Source organism: Eptesicus fuscus, chromosome 21 (assembly GCF_027574615.1).
Source record: "Eptesicus fuscus isolate TK198812 chromosome 21, DD_ASM_mEF_20220401, whole genome shotgun sequence".
NCBI classification, from domain to species: domain Eukaryota; kingdom Metazoa; phylum Chordata; class Mammalia; order Chiroptera; family Vespertilionidae; genus Eptesicus; species Eptesicus fuscus.
In genome coordinates, this window is record NC_072493.1 from 46,979,240 (window position 1) to 46,993,564 (window position 14,325).

The 14,325-nt window shown below is 50.8% G+C and overlaps 1 protein-coding gene and 1 long non-coding RNA gene across 2 annotated transcripts in view; one reads left to right on the top strand and one right to left on the bottom strand.

The window, feature by feature from the left end:
* Positions 1 to 9,871: 9,871 nt before the first annotated feature.
* Positions 9,872 to 12,419, top strand: LOC129147655 (uncharacterized). Its single transcript, XR_008554935.1, has 2 exons — positions 9,872 to 9,927; positions 11,347 to 12,419. It is a non-coding gene; the product is annotated as an uncharacterized LOC129147655 (long non-coding RNA).
* Positions 12,420 to 12,506: 87 nt separating this feature from the next.
* Positions 12,507 to 14,325, bottom strand: part of LOC103304668 (zinc finger protein 519-like) — a 33,911-nt gene continuing 32,092 nt past the window's right edge. Inside the window, exons 5-6 of the mRNA XM_054710050.1 lie at positions 14,112 to 14,187; positions 12,507 to 12,514 (exon numbers count right to left, since the gene is read on the bottom strand). Of these exons, the coding sequence (XP_054566025.1) occupies positions 12,507 to 12,514; positions 14,112 to 14,187 (84 nt within the window). The remainder of the gene's footprint in view (positions 12,515 to 14,111; positions 14,188 to 14,325) is intronic.

Here is a 14,325-nt window from a genome sequence, read left to right on the forward strand (position 1 = left end):
GTTCTTACATAATAAATTAAGTGAAGTGTCAGACAGAGAAAAGGTAAATCCGTGGAAGAAAAACACACACACACACACACCACTAAGCACAGCAACAAAGCTAAGGCTTCTAATATTCCTTGAAAAAGCATCAGGTGGTGACAGACACAGGTCACCTCCTCGTTGCCATCCCAGGAAAGGACAAGGGACCCATGACCAACAGACAAGTCTCTCCCCTCTGAGTGAATACGGGTTACAATTGGAAGCAAATCATAATGAAATTCCCAAGCCTTAGACACTGGAGATTTGTCAGTTTCATTCCAACTTGTATAAAGCAATTCAGCTGTTAAATGAACTATGTGAAGCCATGCTTAGGTGGCGTGCTCACTGGTTGAGCTTGGACCTGTGTGCCAGGGCCAGAAAGACAGGACAGCGGGACCAGGACTGCAAGCCGTGGACAGCCTGCGGCAGCTTCACTGGCTGCGTAAGGCCTGGTGTACACACACCCCGACTGGGAGGTCCGTTCAGAGGGAGGTCCGCTCCGTTCCCCCCCCTCTCGGAGATACAGCAGGAAGCCACATTCTCGGTAAACACTTACCGACTTCTGATAAGCTCTGAAAGGGCGCTCTCATTCTGCTGGCAACACAAAAAGTGCCCCCTCTTCTGGGGACACCGCGTTCTTCCCCCTTAGCCCCTCCCCATGGACACTGTGCTCCCCGGGCACTCAGACCCCTTATTAATGGGGGGGCCTAGGAAGGCGGGGCGCAGACCCCCAGGCCGGGAGCCAGCCGGGCTCTGTGGGCGGAAAGCGCCGGGCGGGGGAGGCGCAAAGGGCGGAAACCCCCTGACCCAGACTCCCAGCCCCGCGGGGGGACCGGCGGCCCCGGGGATGGTTTTCAGCAGGAAAACCACGCGGCAGGCGGGGCCCACAGCCACAGGCGGAGAGACCGCGGGCCGGGCCTCAGTTTCCCCCAAAGGAACGCGGCGCCTCCACTGCGCAGCCGCCCGGGACCGGACTCACCGCCGTGAGGGGCTCCGGGGCGGGGACCTCACCACGGACTTCAGCGCCCGCAGCGCCCTCAGCCTTCCCTGCGGGGAGGGGGGCGGAGAGCAGCGGCTTTAAAGCACAGACACCTCCTCAGGGAACCGCCACCTTCCCCTCCACAGCCGCTTCCGCGTCTGCCAGGAACTGCGCATGCGCCTCCCTGCGGGATGGGCGGGGCCAGCGCCCGAGCTGAGCGACTCCGCGGTGGGGGCGGGGCCTGTGCGGGGACAGAGGGAGGGAGGGCGGGGCGGGAGCGAGGGGGCAGCCCTGGGTCCCTCACCTCCTCCCACAGGGACAGCCCTTCCTGGGGGAGTTCCCCCGTCATTGTTGGGGTTTGGCTGGTGACGCGGCTGTGACGGGATCACCAGGGAGAGAGGAGACAGGAGCAGAGAGAGGGCGGGTATTTTGCTTCTTTAAAGGGAGGAAAGGGCCGGTGCCTGCCGGCAATCCAGGTGAACAGTACCTGAAAGGGGGGTGAGGATTGAGAAAAGAAAGAGAGACACAAAGATGGGATCGGGAGGGCTTACAGACAAGCTGCAGCCCCGAGTTTATTTCTCACAGCCTTTTTCTATACAGTGATTATATAAGCATGTTTGCACAGCTTTGAGCAGTTCCTAAGCAAGCAAAAACAAACAGTTCCTCTTGGCCCACCTGTTTTTGTTCCCTTTCTATCTTGTGACCTTACTGCTGCAGCTAACTTCCCTGTTCCTTGACCGCAGCTAAGCAACCGCAGCCAAGCAACTTAAACAAGCTAAGCAAGACCAGCCTGGCTAGGGGGGTCCAGGGTGCTGAGGCAGCTCACTCTGTGAACGCTTGCCCCCTGGGGACTCTGTCAAACCGAGACCGCTCCCCACATTTCCCCCCTTTTTATTCTTTATGGCATGGTCTTGAGCTTTATCTCATGTAATTCTGCCTGGAGAGCTAGGACTGCAGCAGCGCCCCTTCGAATCAAAAAAGGGAGCATGCATAAAATGATAAGTACTCCTGTGCCCACAAAGGCTATGGTCAACGCCAAGTGTTGAACATCTCCGGGCGAGGGGAGAGTTCCTAACAGCTGCTGAAGAAAATTCGAGGCCGTCTGGGCAGCATCGAAACGTAAGGGCTCAGCTGACTGTAGCCCCTTCATTCTTCTTCCCAGGTTTGTGACTCCCCACTTGTCGGACGAGCCTCTCCGGCAGCCATCGCGGACCTTCGGCATCCTGCGGGAAAACACACACATGCCCTCGCCCCCAGATTAGTACTGGATCTGGCCCCTGCCAAGAGCCAGTTAAGGGGTCCTTCCAACACACCTGAGCAAAGGTGTGTGGTGTGCTGGCCCCCCAGAAACGCTGGGCAGCCGTCTGACCGGCAGAGTCCAAAGTTAAAAAATTAAGAATAAAGAGAGCATGGTTCAAAGTGTTTTGCGGGGATGCTGGGTATAGCTCCCCCCTTTTTATTTTTTGCAATTGGTTCTTTAGCGTACCATTTGCCCTTTCAACTATCCCTTGTCCTTGAGGGTTATAGGGTATTCCTGTCTTGTGCTGAATGGTAAAGGTTTGACAAAATGTTTGGAACTGGCGTCCTGTGTAACCAGGACCATTGTCCGTCTTAATGCATTTTGGTTGGCCCATGATGGCAAAGCATTTAAGGCAATGAGCAATGCAATGCTTTCCCGCTTCTCCTGTCTGGGCTGTGGCCATTAAGAAACCAGAAAATGTGTCGATGGTGACATGTACATAACTTACCCGCCCGAAGGAGGGGATGTGGGTTACATCCATCTGCCATAGATGGTTAGGTAACAGGCCTCTGGGATTAATGCCAAATTGTGGGACATTATGCTGCTCTGGGCAATGGGGGCCTTGGCGCACGATTTGGCGTGCGGCTTCCCTGGAGATTTTAAATTGTAGACGGAGGGAATTGCTATTTTGATGATGGAGATTATGAGATTGCTGTGCTAACTGCTCCTGAGATAGAAGGACAAGCCGCGTAGCCTTGTCAGCCAGATCATTTCCCTCGGCCAGTGGCCCAGGAAGACCAGAATGAGCACGTAGGTGGCCAAAAAAGCAGGGGAGAGTGCGCTGGCGAAGCGCCTCCTGAATATCTTGAAATAGGGACTGGATGGTGGGATTAGAGGTTTCAATAAAAGGTACAGTCTCTATGACCTCCATGGCCCGCGCCACATAGTGGCTGTCTGTGTAAAGATTAAAGGCCTCGGAGGGAAGGCATCTTAGTACTGCTAAAACCGCATGTAGCTCGACTACCTGGGCGGAGGCGGAGCTGGTGAGGAACGTGGTGATTTGTCCCTTGATGGAAAAGGCGGCCCTCCCATTAGAGGATCCATCGGTGAATACCAGTATGGCATCCTCAATAGGAGTGGTCCGTCCCGTCTTTGGGAAAACAAAGGTATGCTGGCTATCGAACTGTAGTAATTTTTCCTTAGGGTAGTGGTTGTCTATTCGCCCTGGATAATGAGCCAGGGCAATAGCCCAATTGTCACAGTGTTGGAATAACCAATTAACCTGCTGCTTGGTATAAGGCAAGTATATGGTGGGAGGCTCCTGCCCTATAATTCGTCGCGCCCCCTCCCGTAAGGCTTGAATGAGGGCGGCGACTAGGTCATAGTATGGAGTTAGAATCCTAGCTGGGGATACAGGGAGGTGGAGCCACAGAAGTGGCCCTTCTTGCCATAGAACAGCTGTGGGCGTGTGTGGGGTGGCTAAAATGTAAGCAGCCCACGTTATAGAATAGTTAAGGAAGGTGACCTGTTGTTGACTTATGGCTTCTTCTACCAGGGCTAAGGCTCGGCGGCCCTCCTCCGTGAGCTTCCTGGGAGAGGTAGGCTGGGCATTCCCTCTAAGGATGTCAAAGAGAGGTTTTAACTGGCCGGTGGTTAATCCTAGGTATGGCCTGATCCAATTGATGTCTCCTAGTAATTTCTGAAAATCATTTAAGGTATTTAATTGATCCTTTCGAAGTTGGATCTTTTGGGGAGTGATGGCATGTGGATGCAGGAGATATCCCAGGTAGGAAAAGGGAGCCTTGCGCTGGACCTTTTCCGGGGCTATGACCAGACCTTGCTTTTCTAGCCCCTGTTGTCAATGTGCATAGGCGGCTAAGAGCACCCCCTCTTGCTTGTGGGCTAGTAAAATGTCATCCATGTAATGGATGATATATACTTCAGGAAAGCACCCTCGGGTAGGAAGGAGTGCTTGAGCTACAAATTTTTGACACAAAGTGGGGCTATTAGCCATGCCCTGAGGAAGGACCAGCCAATGATACCTTTTCATTGGCTCCTTGAAATTGATGGAGGGTACACTGAAAGCAAATCTCTTGCAATCCTGGGGAGCTAGAGGGATGGTATAAAAACAATCCTTAAGATCCAGGATGATCTTATATGTGTCAGCCGGGATGGCAGAGGGGACCGGCAACCCGGGCTGCAAGGCCCCCATGAGTTCCATGGTCTCATTAACCTTTCTCAAATCTTGTAGTAACCTCCACTTGCCTGATTTCTTCTTAATTATAAAAATGGGGGAATTCCAGGGAGAGTTAGAAGGAGCAATGTGGCCTTTTTCTAGCTGCTCCTGTACCAGCTGCTCTGTGGCCTGTATCTTCTCAGAAGTAAGGGGCCATTGGTCAACCCACACGGGAGATTCCGACTTCCAGGTGATCGGGTCCGCGTGGGTTACAGGAGAGTCAATGACCCCTCCTAAAAATACCCCAGCCCTGCTCGGCCAGGCCTTTGTCGGGTCATAATTGGGTTAGTTCGCCCTTGGCCGTTCTTCCCTAGGCCTTGCATTGGCAACAACCCCTGGTTAAACATTTTCTGCGATCCCGCCGCACTGGGGCTATAGAAATAGACCCCCATCTCTTGCATGACATCTCGCCCCCACAGGTTCACCGGGAGCCCCGGAATGATATATGGTTGGAAAACTCCAGCGTGCCCCTCCTCATCCTGCCAACTCAATAACTCACAGCTCTGCTCGGGGGCCTCGGCCTGACCTATCCCCTGGAGTTGAGACAGAGCAGTCTGTTTTGGCCAAGAATCGGGCCGGTGTTGCTCTGCCATAACGGACACATCTGCTCCAGTATCTAGTACCCCTTGAAAATCCTTCCCTCTTATTCTGAGCTTGAGTTCTGGTCTTTGAGCCTTAATTGCTTGTACCCAGTATAAGTCTGACGACCCAAACCCCCCCCCGGCCCCGGGCACGGGAGGATACTTCCTTCCCTGCCTTGGCATAGGGCAGGAGAAGTAACTGTGCGATCCTCTGACCAGTCTGAATTACAGAAATAGTGGTGGGGGAATGTGTCATGATTTTTATTTCCCCAGTGTAGTCTTCATCTATTACTCCGGGAGCTACATGAAGCCCCTTCATGATGGTGCTACTTCTTCCTAATATTAGTCCTAAGACCCCCTTCGGGAGTGGCCCGTAGATGCCTGTGGGTAGGGCCTGCATTCCCATCTCGGGCGTTAATACTGTGTAGGTGGAGGCACAGAGGTCCAATCCTGCGCTGCCTGGGGTTGCCCGGTACAAGTCCTGAACGGATTTCCCTGCTGAGGGCTGGCACCGCTCTGTAGCGCCCCGTAACACTGCTGAGGGGCCCGAGGCTGGCCCCCCCTCCCGTTTCCCTGCAGGGGTGGCAGAGGGTTGCCCTGACTGTCCTTCTTGGAGCGGCACTCATTGGCCCAATGCTTTCCTCTCTTGCACCTTGGACAGTTTCCTGGCTGCTTGTTCCCTGCTTGCTTCTGGGGGCACTGCTTTACTTGATGTCCTAACTGCCCACACCCATAGCAGCTGCCAGGCGGGCCGGCAGTGCGCTTTCCCCGGGGTTGCTGCTGCTGGAATAGGACCTCCTTGACTGACTTTCCCTGCAGCGCGGCAGCGATGGTGAGCCCTTGCACATAGGAGGGTCCAATGTCAGCACATAGGCGGACATAGTCTGATAGACCGCTCTTCTTTCTGAAGGGACGGATAGCAGCCTGACAGGCAGAATTGGCGTTCTCATAAGCCAACTGCTTACCTAAGAGCATCCCAGATTCGCCATCCCCAATGAGCCTTCCAGCCGCCTGTAGCAGCCGGGACACACAGTCTTGGAAGGGCTCGTCAGGTCCTTGGCGGATTTTAGATAAATCCTCCGTCTGCCTTCCACGACAGGGCAGCTTTTCCCATGCCCGCAGGGCAGCAGTGTTGGCCTGAGCGTACACTCCGGGGACAAAGTTTATCTGCTGATCGGTTTCCCGATAGATTCCTTCTCCAGCCAGCATGTCGAAAGTGATGGGGATCTGCTGCGCCCTATTCCTCTCAGCTGTCGACTGACACTGCTCCGTGTGCTCTGGTTTCCAGAGGAGGTGGTCCCCTCCCGCTAGGCACGCCCTTGCCAATTGCTTCCAATCATTGGGCGGGAGCGCCCCGGTGGCCAAGCTCTCCAGCAGCGCTCCCGTGAATGGGGCCGTAGGGCCATATTGTGCACAGGCCGTCTTTAACTCCTTTAATTGCTTAAAAGGCAAAGGCTGATGCACCCTCTGTGGCTGACCCTGAGCATCTAACCTCTCGATGACCGGGAAAACCATCTGGAACCCGTCCAGGTCCTCACCTCTGTCAATAGCTTTTTGCAGAGTAAGTTGCAGGGGAGAGACTCCGGGGTCCCCGGGCCCCTTGTCCACCCTTAACCTGGTAGGCTTCCAGGGTGGATCCATGTTGGGCCAAGAGGGGATTGTCCATGGCCGCTGTCCAGTGGCCTCTTGCACTGCCGCTATTCCGGGTGTCCGGGCTGGCGGTGAAGGAGTCTCCGATCTGCTTGGGGGCTCCACGGAGGCCGTTCGCAATGGCACCGACGCGGGCCGAGCGCACCGCTCGACCTTGGTGGTTAGCGCCGCGAGGGCCTCCTGTACTTCCCTCGTTTCCTCCCCTGTCTTGCTTTCTTTAGTCCTGTCCTGGGTGGACAGGACTACCCATTCCTCCTCATCACGATAATGAGCCGCGGCATCCTCCAAGGCCTCCTGATCCTCTTTTGACAAGTCAAAGGGATCACCATATATATTACCTGTCACAGCCTGCTGAGCTCTGAGGGAGCACGAAGGCACCTTTTTATTAAATGGACTAGCTTTCCCGTTGCAGGAAAAAATCCTGCAATAGGATTTCCCGCAGCACTCTACCCTGCCTCCGTTCCTCCCTTGTTCGCCCGCCTCACCTTCTCCTCCAGCCCGCCCGCGTTTCCCTTCTCCCCCGCCCCGCCTCTGCCCCGCCCTTGTCCCCCGCCCCGCCCCTGTCCCCCGCCTCACCTTCTCCTCCAGCCCGCCCGCCCGCGTTTCCCTTCGCCCCCGGCCCCACCTCCACTCCACCTTTATCACCCTCCTCGCCTTCTTCTCCAGCCTGCCCGCGTTTCCCTTCGCCCCCGGCCCCACCTCCGCTCCGCCCGCCCCGCCTTCTCTTCCAGCCCTCCCTTATTTTCCTTCACCCCTGGCCCCGCCTCTGCCCCGCCCTTCTCCTCACCCCCGGCCCCGCCTCCGCCCCGCCCTCCCCCCCCCTTGCTTGCTTCTTGGAAGCTTTACTCCCTTCTGCAGCTGTTGGCTTCTTTGGACTCTGTCTTGATATGCAAATTAGCCGCCATCTTTGTTGGGGCAATTTGCATACTCATCCTGATTGGTTGGTGGGCGTGGCTTGGCTGGTGGGCATGGCTTAGGTGTAGCGAAGGTGCGGTCAATTTGCATATTTGTCTATTATTAGATTAGATTCTTTGCCGGCTCTTGTGCTTTCTCCCTGAGCGATTGGAGAGGGGGTGCAGTAGGCACCACCGGCTGCTCCTTTTCCCTGTCTCTAGACTGGAGCACGATCCACTGCGCTGCCGCAGCCCGACCCCCGGCTCCCATCTGCCTGCCTCACGGCGAGGATCTACGCAGTCCCGAATTAGATTCCACAGAGAAAAAGTATCCACGGGGACTTTCTTGGGCCCGTGGACAGAATAAAAATCCTGAATTCTCTTTCCTACCTTCTCCCATGTGTCTAAACTCACCGTTCCCTCCTCAGGGAACCATGGGCACACTTCTTCTACAAACTCTAAAAAGCGCTCAAGCTGCTTATGGCCTACCTTAGTTCCCCTCGCGCGAAGCATGTTTTTAAGCACTTGCATGAACAGCGTTCGGCTATTGCCTTGTCCCATGATTTTTCTCTCCCGACTATGACTTGCTCACCGCCCTCCTTACCTTAGTCCGGACGCGTCCTTTCTTCGGCGGTGTCCTTCACCTGGTCCCCTGTGTCAGGTCCCTGTTCGGGGCGCCACCTGCCGGTGCCTGCTGGCAATCCAGGTGAACAGTACCTGAAAGGGGGGTGAGGATTGAGAAAAGAAAGAGAGAGACACAGAGATGGGGTCGGGAGGGCTGACAGACAAACTGCAGCCCCGAGTTTATTTCTCACAGCCTTTTTATATACAGTGATTATATAAGCATGTTTGCACTGCTTTGAGCAGTTCCTAAGCAAGCAAAAACAAACAGTTCCTCTTGGCCCACCTGTTTTTGTTCCCTTTCTATCTTGTGACCTTACTGCTGCAGCTAACTTCCCTGTTCCTTGACCGCAGCCAAGCAACTTAAACAAGCTAAGCGAGACCAGCCTGGCTAGGGGGGTCCAGGGTGCTGAGGCAGCTCACTCTGTGAACGCTTGCCCCCTCGGGACTCTGTCAAACCAAGACCGCTCCCCACAGGAAAGGGCCAGGTGCCCTCTGATGGCACAAGGCCCCCAGATAGAGGGGCTGTTCTTTTATTGGGGTGCTAGCGAGTAAATGGCAGCTGTGGCAAAGCATAAAAAGGGGAGGAGGCATCTGGAAATAAAGGTTGAAATAAAGTAGTTGTCATTAAAATTAATGCGCTGTGCATTCAAGGACTCTATCCCATGAGTGAAAATAGTCTATAAGATGGGAAAACGTGATTTCAAGCCACACATCTTGAAGCATCTAATACCCATATTTTACAAAGTCATACAAATCAACATCCAAAAAAACAATGAGCCCTGACTATTTTGGCTCAGTGGATAGAGCGTCGGGCCATGGACTGAAGGGTCCGGGGTTCGATTCTGGTCAAGGGAATGTACCTTGGTTGTGGGCACATCCCCAGTGGGGGGCGTGCAGGAGGCAGCTGATATATGTTTCTAACTCTCTATCTCTCTCCCTTCCTCTCTAAAAAGTCAATAAAAATATATTTTAAAAAAATAAAAATAAAAAACAATTTAAAAAGATCAGTCTCTGCTGCCATGTCCACCAATATTTGCTCCATAACTTTTTATGCAAAAATTGATCCCTTTATGATTATGAAGTATCCCTCCATTATGGCCTCTTTTAAAGGCTATATTATGTCTGATATTAGTATTGCAATCCTGGCTTTTTTAAATTTTCATTTCCATGAAATCACTTTTTCCACTCCAAGGGCACAGTTTTTTCCTTTATTGGATTTCCAAATTTTAGAAAGAGATTGTAAAGCCATCAATTAAGTGGTTCACATAAAAAAGAGGCATCTTTACCTGAGATTCCCAGCAGCCCTGCTCTGACCTGCTCCAGCTCCTTCTAAAACTTTCTAGGTATTGAAAAACTGTTCACATGCTGACTTCTTTAAGAGTCAGGATTTCCATATCGGTCAGCTACCTCTGAGTATGCTTATTCTCATACCTATCAAATGTACACAGTCCACAATTACATCTCTCACTACAGCAAAATTCTCTGTAGAAAAGGATCTTTGGGACCCAAAGGTAGAGATAAAATAACCCTTTTACAACCCATTTAATTTCATGCTGTGTCTTTTTAAAAATATATATTTTATTGATTTCTTACAGAGAGGAAGGGAGAGAGAGACTTAGAAACATCAATCAAAAAAAAAAAAAAAGAAAAGAAAAGAAAGAAACATTAATCAGTCACCTCCTGGGGATGTGCCCGCAACCAAGGTACATGCTGTTGACCGGAATCGAACCTGGGACCCTTGGGTCTGCAGTCTGACGCTTTATCCACTGAGCCAAACCGGTTAGGGCTTACACTTTGTCTTTTGATCTGAAGTGGGTCTCATTTAGACAGTATATGTATGGGTTTTATTTTCCTAACCATTTCATCTACCCTGTGTCTTCTGGTTGAAGCACTTAATCCATTTATATTTTAAGTGATTATTGAGAGGTGTATAGCTTTTGACATTTTTAAATTAATACATTCATAGTAAGGGACTTGAGCTTCCCATAGACATCAATGGATACATCTTCTAGACAGAAATCAATAAGGAAAAGGTGGTCTTAAATGACACATTAGATGAGATCGATTGTGATTTTCAACCGTAGTGTCACACAGGCAAACTGGTGTGCTGCAAGAATTTTTAGAACAAGCAACATCTGGCAATTTTGTAAATATACCAGCTCGGTGGCCCTGAGGATGGATGGCGCTCGAGCGTCAGGCCCATACCCTGCCATCGCTGGCAGTTGGTCAGAGTGAAAGGGGAGCAGCGAGTATGCCTCTGCATCCCTGCTGAACCCCACCCCCACCCCCCACCCCGCCATGCACTCCACGCCAGGCTGACCAGTAAGTAGGAGGGCTGCTAAGATGCGCCTTCAAGTATAGGAGGTGGGCCTGGGTGGAGCCACTGCAGGTACAGATCTTGGTGAGGAATTCAGCAAACCCAGCAGATATTGCAGACAGGCCTGATGGCAGTTGGATGGCTTGGCTTCTCTGCCCTGAAGGGCACATCAAGACGAAATCATGAAATTCTGGCAAAGGCAGTCAGTTACCATTCTTGTTGTGTCTATGCAAACAATCAGGCCAAATTGAAACTAGACTTAATGCAATAGATAAATTGGTCTTAATGTGGCTCTTTAATGAAAATGGGGGTGATTTTTAAGGAGAAAAATTCTATTTCAATAGGAAATTAGTAGGACTGAAGTATTTTTTTTTCCCTTCCAGCAGACCATTTGTTGTAATTCTTGTGGTTCTGATTGCTCAATAATACTAAATTTTGTAATATAGTTTGTCTCCGCCAGGTCACAAGCCCCATTGCTTTAGGGATTAAGTGGACCTGCAGGTATGCTGGGGCCCCCGAGGGCCACGGTAGGGTTCTCTCCACATATGGCAGAGCCCCGCCCTTAATTTTGCCAAAGGGAGACTTGGGGGAAGTAGGGAAATTAGAAATTCAGAAACAGCCACCAGAACTTGGAAAGCTATCCTTGAAGTCCACAGATGGGTTACTGATCGATCGCTCATCTCTCTAGGAACAGCTGTGCACCCTCACAGGCCTGGGGAACAGGTCTGGGTAAAAGATTAGGAAAAGGAACCCTGTCAGCCAGCCTGGCAGGGACCTTATCCAGTTGTACTAACCACCCCCTCAGCTCTCAACGTTGCAGGATTGAACACCTGGATCCACCACTCCCGGGTGAAAGCAGCCCACCAGCTGGACAATCGGCACCCAAGAGTGGAAGGTGACCTCTGACCTGAACCACCCCCTGCGGATCATCTTCAAGAAGACTGCGGATATGGCCGACCGGCCTGACTTTGGTATTTCTGGATAATCATTGATTTCATTTTCTGAACAGTTTTCGCCAGAACCGAAGACTGGTACCGGGAGGAGAACTTCTCTGCCCTTGCTCCTCTGAACTACGGTTACAAACCCCCCCCCTTGGGGAAAATAATGAACAAGAGGGGGAATGAGAAGGAACATAGTGGGGCAACTTTGGGGGCTTACAGCATAGTTTAAATAGTAATCTTACTTCCCCATTCTAACGGCCATGGGCGGAGCTGCGAGGCCCACCTCCTTCCATCCCTCTGACAGAGAGCAAGGATCTCTTGGCTCTGGAAGAAACCTTCGTCCCTCCTCAGCATGAAGCAGTTACAGAAAAGACCCTGCACCCCTTTTCTATGAAAGAATTCAGAGCCAAGATCCTTGAGGGGATGTGTTAAGCAGATAGACTGACATGAGCAGAGCAGGGATGATGGGCCAACTAGAGGAGAAGTAGATGGGACCTCGAGACATGCTTCTCATCACTCCCGATTGCTCTGAAGCTGGAAATGAAGAAACCTGTGTAGACTCCTTCTTCCTTCCTCTAAGAAAGCCAACAGGTTTTAGAACAGCTAAGAGAGAAGCCCCAGATGTCACTCCATACCAGATCTCTGGACTGCCATTACAATCCCTTGAGTAATGAAGATGGAAAAGACTCGAGCTACTGAACACCCTACCCCAGTATTGAGTTTTATATGGAATCCCCAAGGCTGAAAACCAGCTTGAGGATCAAGAAGGGAAAATAAAGGGGATGTAAGCCATGTGGGGGCGGGGCTGCAAGGCCCTCGACAGGTCGGGAAGCCTGACCTAAAAGGAAGGGTTCCCCCAGATTGTCTCACTCAGGACTTGGAGAACTGATTCCTGAGTCACTGTATTACTACATCAGAAAATAAAGGGGTTTCCTGAGTCTCCGAGCACTCCTGTGTGCATTTTCCAGTTACCTGGTAACACTTCTGCTGCAGGTATCCCAGGGAGGTCTTTTTACCAGGATCTTCACAAGCCTGTAACATTGAGTGAAGTTACAGAGAATTCAAAAGTGAGGCAGATTGGGTTTGAAACCAGAAACTTCCCGACTCCAGTTTCCCCTGAGTCCTTAAAATCTCAGTGAGGCACTGACTGGTTTGGCTCAGTGGATAGAGCTTCGGCCTGCGGACTCAAGGGTCCCAGGTTCGATTCCGGTCAAGGGCATGTACCTTGGTTGCGGGCACATCCCCAGTAGGGGGTGTGCAGGAGGCAGCTGATAGATGTTTCTCTCTCATCGATGTTTCTAACTCTCTATCCCTCTCCCTTCCTCTCTGTAAAAAATCAATAAAATATATTTTAAAAAAATCTCAGTGAGGAGGGGAAAGGGGGAAGGGCAGCCTGCTCTCTCAGCCCCTCTGTCTTGCCATTGAGGGAGATGCAGCTGGAATTAAGGAAGTCAGCCATCTTTGCGGGTAATTACCAGGTGCTTTTCATAGCGAATGGAAGGTTACGGCAAAGAAAAAGAAAGGCCTTCCGTTTTCCTCCTGACAATCATCACTGCTGTCATTTGTAACATTGCTTTCCAAAATCATATTATGGGGACCCTTCGTGGATGCAATTTTGGATAAGGTCTTTCCCACACACATTATACCTTTAAGGTTTCTCTTAGATGTATATTGACTGATGTTTAACTCTCAGTTAAATACATTGCCCAATTCCTTATATCAGGCGTCCTCAAACTACGGCCCGCGGGCCACATGCAGGTGTTTTTGCTGTTTTGTTTTTTTACTTCAAAATAAGATATGTGCAGTGTGCATAGGAATTTTTTTTTTTTTTTTTGCATAGGAATTTGTTCATAGTTCTTTTTAAACTATAGTCCGGCCCTCCAACAGTCTGAGGGACAGTGAACTGGCCCCCTGTTTAAAAAGATTGAGGACCCCTGCCTTATATCTTAACATCTTCCTGTCAACATAAGAAACATTCAAAGCTATGAAGAATTTTAGTGGGTTTATTTGAGCCAAACTGTCCACAAGTGACTGGAGGCAAAACTTCAACAAATTGAGATAATGTTCCAGAGAACAGCAGCTGTCCACCTTATTTTATACATTACAATTGAAAGAGAAGATGCAGAGCATGTCTCTCTCCTGCCTGTTTTTCTGGAAGGCCACCAAGTTGGTTGCTCTGCTTGAAAAAAAGTAAAAGTCTTTAATGTAGCAATTTAAGGTTTAAAAGTAAAAACAGCAATGATTAAGGTTCAGTAAAAATTTGAAGTTAAGTCAGTGAATGGGAGATTATAACCACATGAAATGTAAAGTACTAAATTAGGCTAGTCTGAATACAGGGTTTTACTTCTTATCCAACCATCCAGGCCCCTGGCCTCAACTGCTCCTTGCCTTCCCCTTTTCTTTTCCCTTGGATAACAGCCCATTCTAGCATCCCCTCCCACTCTTATCACAATAAAATCTCAACCACTCATCTGCCACCCCTTACAAAAAACGTTAAGATGGAAGTGGGTTATATGAAATCCACTGGTGATAGAGAAGTGGGAGAGAGCCGAGTGAGACCTCTAGAAATGGATGAAAAGTAAAATGATTAATACATGTCTTTTCTTTTATATAAGTGTAGACAGCTTACCGAACAGTGAACAATTAACATAACAACGAGAGGGTTTATGGTTAGCCGCTGGTGCATTGGTTCTGTCCTGAGGGCTCTGGAAAAGGGGGGGTTACCCTGATATTCCAAAAGAATGTTATCCTGGCTATAAAAGACAATAGACAGGCTTAGATAAGGATTCCCTCTTGTGAGGGAAGATTCTTGCCTAGGACCTGACTACCTGCTACAACTGCTT